General features: G+C 42.6%; 1 protein-coding gene across 2 annotated transcripts in view; it reads left to right on the forward strand.

The window, feature by feature from the left end:
* CENPK (centromere protein K) overlaps positions 1–10,457 on the forward strand; it is a 92,686-nt gene that overhangs the window by 195 nt on the left and 82,034 nt on the right. The window contains exons 1-3 of one of the 2 annotated variants that reach the window (XM_075839103.1): positions 13–328; positions 1,124–1,150; positions 2,292–2,420. In XM_075839103.1, coding sequence (XP_075695218.1) covers positions 2,313–2,420 — 108 coding nt within the window. In that variant the 5' untranslated portion in view covers positions 13–328; positions 1,124–1,150; positions 2,292–2,312. Of the gene's footprint in view, positions 1–12; positions 329–1,123; positions 1,151–2,291; positions 2,421–10,457 lie in introns of those variants that run through there. The other variant, XM_075839094.1, reaches the window with a different exon arrangement.

Below are 10,457 nucleotides of genomic sequence, written 5' to 3' on the forward strand. Positions count from 1 at the left end.
TGTCAAGGCGTGTGGTGTGCGGAGAACAGGGGAGGGAGTCGGTAGTTGTCACCTGTTACTGAACTAGACGCTGTCATGAGCATTATTATTCTTTATAATATTATTATATGTCGCGTACAGGGAGGTGGGTTATATATAATGAGGGCCTGGACGGAAATTGCACCCCATTTTAAAGGCATCGTCTCATGAAAACAAACCTAAACTTAAAACCCAGTCCTATGCCTGCTGCCCTATCCTCTACCCAGCGAAATTAGAGAAACCCCTGAGATGAGACTGCACCTTTAACTCCTTAGATGCCCTGATCAGTGCTGTTCACACCATCTAACAGGTATAAACGAAGGAATCCCCTAACAAATGCCGATGCATATATCATCTTTCACATGCATAATGACTTGGCGTATATAGATCCAAAGTAAATGCTCCCAAACAAACACAATACTCACGATATAAAAAGTACATAGCATTTACATATTTAGTATACCCATAACTGTCATTTATCTCCAAAAACAACTAAGTGACAACATAAAATCTTTAAAAATAGTTGATTGATTTCAGTGTTTTATGTTCATCAGGAGAGATGGGGTCCGGTGACTCCTTATGTGTTCCTAAACTAGACCTCAAGAAAAAGGAAAGTGATCTGCGGCTGTCTCCATAACTCTAATGGACTATAAACTCTCCTGTTACATCTCCCTTTTGCAGTCACAGCGGTCGAGTTTATTGGCTGTGTACACCTTTGGAACCAATGTTGTTATCAGTTTGAAATCTAAAATGAAGCCTCTTTGCAAATAGTCTTGATTTAAAAATGTCCTATAGTTTTGTGTCTACAGCCCCTATGCAGACCTATGTGTCTCCATGGTAAGAATCTGCAAATAAACCTGCGCAGTCTGATCCTGTCGTCATACTCTCTTCCATCTGTCCCCTATTTCTTGCAAACCTACCAAATGTATGTGGGGGGCAATCTAAAGGAAGTATGACTGCAGGATCAGACTACACAGAGTTTGTTTGGAATCGGTCACCATGGAGAAGCCTAGGTTTGCGTGAATGCTGTGGACACAAAACGATAGAACTAGGGCTGTCACTTTTACTGAACTGATTTAACTATTTTTTTAACATTTTCTTGCAGGACAAGCTGGACGACCTTCTGAAAGAGGTAGGTACAAATAAAAAAAATTGTGTTATAACGCTCACCAATCCTGAGAACAGGGGTCCCGAACCCCAAGATCCTCCTCAATGCTCGACTTGGCTGTTTCCGTCATTCCTATAGACATTGAATGGAACAGCAGTGAGTATGCTCAACTGCTGCTCAATTCAATGTTCCCCTCACTCTGTTAGGCAGTGAGGAAGATCTGGGGGCTCGGAACCCCCACGTTCTCACAATGGAGGTCCCAGTGGTGGGGCCCCTAACATTGATATGAGGTGAACATTGGCTACGAAGGTGCACGAGGGCCGAATGACACGCTACAGTGGAGAAAAAAATCAACCAGTGGGCTACCAGATGTGTGTCTAAAACAACAGTTCAGGGAACCCTACTGCGTATGGGGTTCCGAAGCAGACAGATGGTCACCGCTCCTATGCTAACAAAGGTGCATCGGAAAAAAAGGCTTCAATTTGCACGGCAGCATCTGAATTGGACCACCGATGATTGGCAAAGGGTTTTTCCGATGAGTCACGCTTTCTCCTTTATCGGAAGGACGTTGGCGTGACCGGAGAGAAACATCAGAGAACAAACACCCTGCAACCATTGCTGGAAGAATATAAGCTGGTGGCGGCAGCGTTATGGTCTGGGGATTTTTTTTATGGCATTCTCTGGGCCCACTCATACTTGTGGAACCGATTTGGGAATGAACCATCTATGCAGATCACATCCACCCATACATGCTGTTTGTCTTCCATGGGGCAGATGGAATCTTCCAGCAAGACATGTCACACGGCTAGAAATGTCCGACAGTGGTAGGAAGAGCACGACCAAGACTTCCAAGTACTTTCCAAGTACAGACTTGTTGAGCATCTGTGGGACCACCTCGAATGTTTAGTGTGTGTATGTAATATATATATATATATAAAATCTTTTCTACAATAAAACAGTTTTCATTACTCCCACCATCTAGAAATATCCCATAGTGGGGGCAGAAGCTCCTGAGTCACGGAATCATCACATGAAGTGTGCCCTTTGTGACTGATGATCCCCTTTAACATTCGGTCATGGGGTATATGCTGTCCTTTGTATATTATTGCTTTTACTGCATGGTTTGACAAAAACAAAGACTTAAAACTGTTATTTTATTTTTTAGACTGAACATCTTGCAAGACACATGTCTGCATTCCAGCATGATATTCCATCTGACTTACTTACTTCTTCCTTGCAAGGCAATGAGGAATTATTACAACATTATGAAGAAATCTGGGCACAAATTGGGAAGGTATGTAAATAAGTCAATGTCCTCTGTGACACAGTGTGCATCAGTGTAACACTCCAAGTGGTGTGTGTTACGTTTGTATGACGTTTATGGTAAACTTCCTAATCGGTTTGTGCCAGTACATCCAGACTTTTCCAAAGCATTTCATACTGTGCCGCATAAAAAGGTTGGTACATAAAATGACAATGCTGGGACTGGGGCAAAGTGTGTGTAACTGGCTCAGTGATAGAAAACAGAGGGTGCTTATTAACGGTACATACTCTGATTGGGTCACTGTTACTAGTGGGGTACCACAGGGGTCAGGATTGACTCCTATGCTGTTTAATATATATATTAATGACCTTGTAGAGGAGTTGCACAGTAAAATTAACATTTTTGCAGATGATACTAAATTTCTTAAGGGAGGGCAGATGGTACAAATGGATCTGGAGAAGTTGGAGGCTTGGGTAGAGAAGTGGCAAATGATTAATACTGATAAATGTAAGGAAGGAAAATATATGTCACCATGGCATACTAAATGGAAAAATACTGGGTAAAACTGACATGGGAAGGGACTTAGGAATTTTTGTTCACAGTAAATGTAACTGTAGTAATTAGTGTCAGGCAGCTGCTGCTAAGGAAAATAAGATCATGGAATGAATCAAAAGGGGCATAGATGCACATGACAAGAACATAGATCTACCGGTATAAATCTCTAGTAAGACCGGACAGGTTATACTGTGTGCAGTTTTGAGCACCAGTGCACAAGAAGGATAAAATAGAGCTTGAGAATTTTTTTATTTTTTTTAGTTAAACAGTTAGTATTTAAGTGATTAAACATTGTTATAATTTTTTTAATTTTTTTCACAAGTCAGGAAATATTATAAATTAGATTCTAATTTATAAAATTTCCATGTGCTGGTCACTAGAGGGAGTAATTCCCAAAATTGCAGCATTGGCATGTGCTAAAGCTTTATGCTGCAAAATTGGAGAAGACACACTCGCTCAAGTGTGCTCAAACAATGCCCCCTCCTTTATCCTGGCTAGTGCCAAAAGAAAGGAGGGGGTCGAATGTTCAAACCTCCTACACTGTGCCGCCATTTTTTGAGCGAATGCACAGTGTAGGAGGATTAGATACAGTGGTTATAACACGAACATACACAAACATGACTTACCTGCTCCTGCCGCCTCCGCTCCTAGTCCTTGCTTCAGAACATATGGACGGAAGCCGCGACCGGAAGTAGTCATCTTACTGTCCGGCCGCAGCTTCAGGTCCACATGAAAATGGCGTCGGATGTCGCACTGCCGAAGACTTTCCATTTGGACTGTGTGGGAGCGGCGCGTGCGCCGTTCCCACACAGACGGCGTAAACTATAGTGAATGGAACGGCTGCCGTTCGCATTCACTATGGTGATGTATGTGCCGTATTCCATCTCTGTATGTGACGTTAATTGACACATACAGAGATGAAAAAAAAAATGGCAGCCCCCATAGAGAAGTAAAAGTCAGCAAAAATCAAAAAGTAAAACACAAATAAATAAATTTTTTTTTAATAACATACTAAAATCAAAAACATATAAAAAACATCGTAAAAAACATCGTAAAAAAAAACTCAGTGTGAACAGGGCCTAAATCAACCACAGATGCCTGGTAATTTGAAGGTGCAAAATATTTTTTACTGTGACTCGGACAATAACTAAAACAGAGAACTTTAAATGTGCATAAGTATTCACTCCCTGAAAGTCAATACTGTGTGGCGCCACCTTTTGCTGCAATTACAGATGTAACTTTCTTAGGGTATGTCTCTATTAGCTAAGCACATCTATACACTGGGATTTTTGCAGATTCTTCCAGACAAAACTGCTCCAACTCCTTCAGTTTAGATGAATTGCATTGGTGTACAGCCGTCTTCAAGTCATGCCACAGATTCTCAATTGGATTGAGGTCTGGGCTTTGACTCGGCCATTCCAAGACATGTCAATGTTTCCCCTTGAACCATCCAGTGTAGCTTTACCAGTATGTTTAGGTTCATTGTCCTGCTGGAAGGTGAACCTCTGTCTAAGTCCCAAATCTCTGCCAGACTGAAACAGGTTTCCCCTCAATAATGTTCCTGTATTTACTGCCATCCATCTTTCCCTCAATACCGACCAGTTTTGCAGTCCCTGCCCCCACAGCGTGATGGATCTGTACTTCTCTATGACTTTGTCTCTGGCCTGTTTGGAGAGCTCCTTGGTCTTCATGTTGCTTAGTGGTGTGGCAGACCAGGGACCTTTTAGAACAGGTGTATTTATATTGACATCATGTGACAGATCATGTGACACTTTGATTGCACACAAGGGGACCACAGTGAACTAATTATGTGACTTCTGGTTAAAGGAATGGTGTCGAATTTTTTTTATATAAATTTGCATTTAGTGTTTTATTAAATTTTTTTTGATTTTATTTGTGTGTTTGTGTTTAACTTTTTTTATTTTTGCACTTTTTCTTGTCTATGGGGGCTGCCATTTTTTTTTTCATCTCTGTATGTGTCGATTAACGACACATACAGACATGGAATACGGCACATACAGCCCCATAGAGAATGCGAACGGGACCCGTTCCATTCACTATGCTGTACGCCGTCTGTGTGGGAACGGCGCATGCGCCGCTCCCACACAGTCCAAATTGAAGGTCTTCGGCCGAGCGACGTCCGGCGCCATTTTCTTGTGGACCGGAAGCCGCGGCCGGACAGTAAGAGTACTACTTCCGGTCGCGGCTTCCGGACTTGTGTTCTAATGCAAGCACTTGGAGCGGAGGGAGCAGACGGACCGGCGGCGGTAGGAGCAGGTAAGTTAGGTCTGTGTATGTACATGTTTTACTGTGTGATTACTACTGTATGTAAGCCTACTACACTGTGTGTTAGCTCAAAAAATGGCGACACACAGTGTATGAGGTTTGAACGTTCAATCCCCTCCTTTCTCCTGGCACTAGCCGGGATAAAGGAGGGGGGATTCTGAGAGCTCACTAGAGCGAGTGTGTCTTCTCCAATTTTGCAGCATAAAGCAATATGGTTGCTTTACCACATGCCAATGCTGCAATTTTGGGAATTGCTCCATCTAGTGACCAGCATTGGGAAATGTTATAAATTAGAATCTAATTTATAATATTTCCTGACTCGTGAAAAAATTAAAAAAATTAGAACAATGTTTAATCATTCATCAAAATGAAAATCTACTTTTTTTCTGGAAAAACTTAAAAATTTCTAATTTTTGCAAGAAATAAAGGAGAGAAAGCACCCCAACATTTGTAAAGCAATTTCTCGCGATTACGGAAATACCCCATATGTGGTAATAAACTGCTGTTTGGACCCACAGCAGGGCTCAGAAGGGAAGGACCCCCATTTGGATTTTGGAGCTCTGATTTTACTGGAATGGTTTTCAGTGCCGTGTCACGTTTGCAATGCCCTGGAGGGACCTAAACAGTGGAATCCCCCCAAAAGTGACCCCATTTTGGAAACTATACCCCTCAAGGAATTTTTCTAGTGGTATAGTTATCATTTTGACCCCACAGGTTTTTTGCTGAATTTATTGGAATTAGTCTGTGAAGATGAAAAGAGACTTTTTTTTGGAAAAAACACAGAATTTTCAAATTTTTATAAGGAATAAAGGAGAAAAAGCACCTCAACATTTGTAAAGCAATTTCTCCTGATTACGGAAATACCCCATTATGTGGTAATAAACTGCTGTTTGGACCCACGGCAGGGCTCAGAATGGACGGAGCACCATTTGGATTTTGCAGCTCAGATTTTGCTGAATTGGTTTCTGGGGGCCATGTCGCATTTGCAGAGTCCCTGAAGTACCAGTACTGTAGAAATTTCCCAGATGTGATCCCAATTTGGAGACTATACCCCTGAAAGAATTAAATTAGAGGTGTAGTGAGCATTTTGAGCCCTCAGGTGTTTTATAGATTTTATTAGAATTGGTCCGTGAAAATGAAAACATTTTTTTTTTCCAATAACCTGTAGATTTAGCTCAGAATTTTTCATTTCCACAAGGAATACAGGAGAAAAGACACCCCAAAATGTGTTACACAATTTCTCCTGATTACGGAAATACCCCATATGTGGTTGTAAACGGCTATTTGGACATACGGCAAGGGTCTAAACGGAAAAAGTGCAATTTCGTTTTTGGAGTGGAGATTTTACAAAATTTGTTTTTGACGCCATGTTGCATTGCGCTGAGGTACCAGTACAGTGAAAACTCCCGAGAAGTGACCCCATTTAGGAAACTACACCCCTCAAGGAATTCATCTAGAAGTGTAGTGAGCATTTTGACCCCCAAAGGTTTTGCAGAAATTAGTGCACAGTGGATGTTGCAGATTGAAAATTGCCATTTTCCACATATATGCTATTTCAGTGCCCAATGCGTTGGGCCCAGCTTGTACCACTGGAGACATACGCCCCATAAATTGTTAAGCGGTTCTCCAGAGTACGGTAATACCCCATATGTGGTCATAAACCGCTGTTTGGGCACACTGCCAGGCCCAGAAGGAGCGCCATTTGGCTTTTGGAGCGCAGATTTTGCTTGGTAGTAGTTTTGTTTAGTGTTTTACTGGTGTTTCAGTTTATAATGTGGGGGCATATGTAAGCTGTGCGGAGTACATACATTTTTTGCGTGACACACTGTCGTTTTTATTGGTAGCATGTTTGGCTACGCGCGACTTTTTGATCACTTTTTATTCCATTTTTTTGGAAACAACGTGACCAAAAAAGGAAATTCTGTCATTGTTTTTTATGGTATTTTTTTTACGGTGTTCACCATGCGGGATAAATAATGATATTTTTTTAGGTCAGGCCGATACGAACACGGCGATACCTATTCTGTCTAGTTTTTGTCTTTTTTTTTCCATTTTTTTTCTAATTATAAAGGGCTTGATCAGGGAAACAAGGCGATTATTGTTTTTATTACGGTAAACTTGTATTTATTTATTTATCTAAAACTTTTTTTTTACTTTTTTTTCCACTTTTTATTTTACACATACTAGGGGACTGGAAGATCTGATCTTCTGATCCCCTGCACAATACACTGCACTACTTCTGTATGTACTGATGTAGTGCAGTGTATTGTAACTGTCACTTTACAACTGACAGTTGAGCCTATTACGTCCTGCCTTGGGCAGGACCTAATAGGCTCCCGTACCTGGCAACCAGGAAGCCGTTGCTAGGCTTCCTGGTTGCCATTGCAACCATCAGAACCCCGCGATTTTTCGCGGGGGGGAGGGGGGGCAATGGGGTGCAGAGGGAGCCCCCTCCCTCTGTATCAATCACTTAAATGTCGCTATTGACAGCGGCATTTAAGGGGTTAAACTACAGCGATCGGAGAGGACAGTGATCGCTGTAGTTGCAGTGGGATGTCGGCTGTATATTACATCCGATGAAGATGGAGCGAGCACAGCTCCTGTGCCCGCTTCATCCTCAGGGCGTTACTATACGCCCATTTTCGGGAAGGGGTTAATAAAAAGTGTTTTTTTTTTTTTACACCGCTTTCTCTGATCTCCTCACGTATCTCACAGAAGTGAGGAGATCAGAGAAAGTGACAGGAGCTTTCTCCTGCAGACGACGTCACAGACGGCTGTGATTGGTCAGTCTTCAGAGACTGACCAATCACAGCAATCGCCGGCATTGGGGACTGCTAATTGGTCCCCAGGCCGGTAGCAGAGACAGTTAGCTGTCAATGACAGCTGCCGCCGCTGTTCTGTCACTATGTGATTTCACATAGTGACAGTTTATTCCTGCGCCGTAATAGTACGTCGAAGGTACGCTGGAATAAGTGGCCAGCGACGTACTATTACGTCGAAGGTACGCAAGGGGTTAATGTGTGAGGTACATGATGGGGTTAATTACTATTAATGTGAAGAACATGGAGGTTAAATTCATCGCACCTAGCGCCTCACATTAATAAGTGAAAGAAGGCAGTGTTTGTTAAATTTTTTTACAGCGTACACATCATACATGATGCAAAAAAATAGTTGTGCAGGTTATTACGGCCGCGCCAATACTGAATGTGTGAATATTTTATGTATTGAGACTTATTTTAATGTTTGTTGTAAAAAAGGCGTATGTGTATTTATTTTTTTTATTTAACATTACTTTATGTTTTTACTTTATTTTTAAACTTTAATGTACTGACATATATCAGATATGTGCCAGTACATTAGCCTGTGGACAGATAGCACACAGGCTGTTAGGACATACCTCAGTATGCCCTAACAACAGGAAATATGGTAGGACAGCCCTGGGGTCCGTTAATAGACCCTGAGCTGTCTGCCCATATATGGTGTGGCCCTCGATCGCATCACAGGAATTCCCTGTGACGCGATCCATGGGCATCCCCCTTCTCATTTTCTCCTGAATGCTGCAGTCAGCTTTGATGGCAGCATTCAGGGGAATAACGGCAGAGATGAGAGGTTTCTCTGATCTCCGCCGTTATAGAGTGGGGCTGCAACTGTGTAATACAGCTATTGCCCCGCTCCTGACAGGAAGTGCGCGCGCGGTCAGCATGAGGAGATGCGGCTGGCGCTGCACTAATGAGCGGCGGTTCAGGCACTGAAGACAGAACATGGGGGTGTTTTGTAGAGCGCTGGCTGCATCACATCATCCTGACGGCGCGCACTTGTTATCAGGACTCAGGAGCGCGGCAATGGCTGAATTACACAGCCGCAGCCCCGCTCTCATACATTCATGTATTACTATACTTAGCTGTGCGGCTGCGCAGCTAAGTATCGAAATACAGGAAATAGCGGTATCGAACCGTTTGGGGATGCAGAGTATCGAAACAGTATCGAAGTTTCGATGCATCGTGCATCCCTAATCTTGACTTGGCAATTGTTGCCCACTCTTCCTTGCAAAAACGCTCCAAATCTGTCAGATGTCGAGGGCATCTCCTGTGTACAGCCTTCTTCAGGTCACCCCACAGATTTTCAATGGGATTAAGGTCTGGGCTCTGGCTGGGCCATTCCAAAACTTTTATCTTCTACTGGTGAAGCCATTCTTTTGTTGATTTGGAGGTTTGCTTTGGGTCGTTGTCATGCTGAAAGATGAAATTCCTCTTTCTCTTCAGCATTTTAGCAGAGGCCTGCAGGTTTTGTGACAATATTGACTGATATTTGGAACTGTTCATTAATTTCCCTTCACCCTGACTAAACCCCAGTTCCAGCTGCAGAAAAACAGCCCCAAATTATAATGCTGCCCCCACCATGCTTCACTGTGGGTATGGTGTTCTTTTGGTGATGTGCAGTATTGACTTTGCGACAAACATACCTTTTGAAATTATGGCCAAAAAGTTCATCCTTGGTCTCATCAGACCATAGCACATTTTCCCACAAGCTTTTGGCAGACTTGATGTAGGTCTTTGCAAAACATAGTGGGGCTTGGATGTTTTTCTTTGTTAGAAAAGGCTTCTGTCTTGCCACCCTACCCCACAGCCCAGACATATGAAGAAAACGGGAGATTGCCCCCATAGCTTCCTCTACATAGTATAATGCCCCTATAGCTGCCCTCACAGAGTATAATGTCGCCATAGCTGCACTCCACACAGTATAAAGTCCCCCATTGTTCCCCCTATGTATAATGCCTCCAATAGTGCCTAAAAAAAATAATAAGTTACATACTCCCCTAACCCCGTTCCAACGACGAGTGGATGAGATCCCTCTGGTCTGTGCGGCACGGCGCAGACAGACTGCCTCGTGCCCGACAAAATATAGTGAATGGTAGAGCAGATCTCCTGCTCTACCATTGGATTCAATTATATCTGCGTCCTGAAGATGCAGATACATTTTAAACCGGGAAAAAAATAATTGATAAAATTGAAATTCGCAAGATGACGTCTATTAATTGCGCTGAATTTATATTTCAATTATTTTTCTATTAATTTCCCAGCCCTAATGTGGGGCATATGTAAGCTGGGCAGAGTACATCAGGGCATAATAAGATGGTATAATAATGCGGTAAACAATAAAATTAATAATCCATAGATGTGTGGCACGCTTTGAAGCAATCCTTTATGCACAGGGCAATGTCACACT

Source organism: Rhinoderma darwinii, chromosome 1, assembly GCF_050947455.1.
Source record: "Rhinoderma darwinii isolate aRhiDar2 chromosome 1, aRhiDar2.hap1, whole genome shotgun sequence".
Classification (NCBI taxonomy): domain Eukaryota; kingdom Metazoa; phylum Chordata; class Amphibia; order Anura; family Rhinodermatidae; genus Rhinoderma; species Rhinoderma darwinii.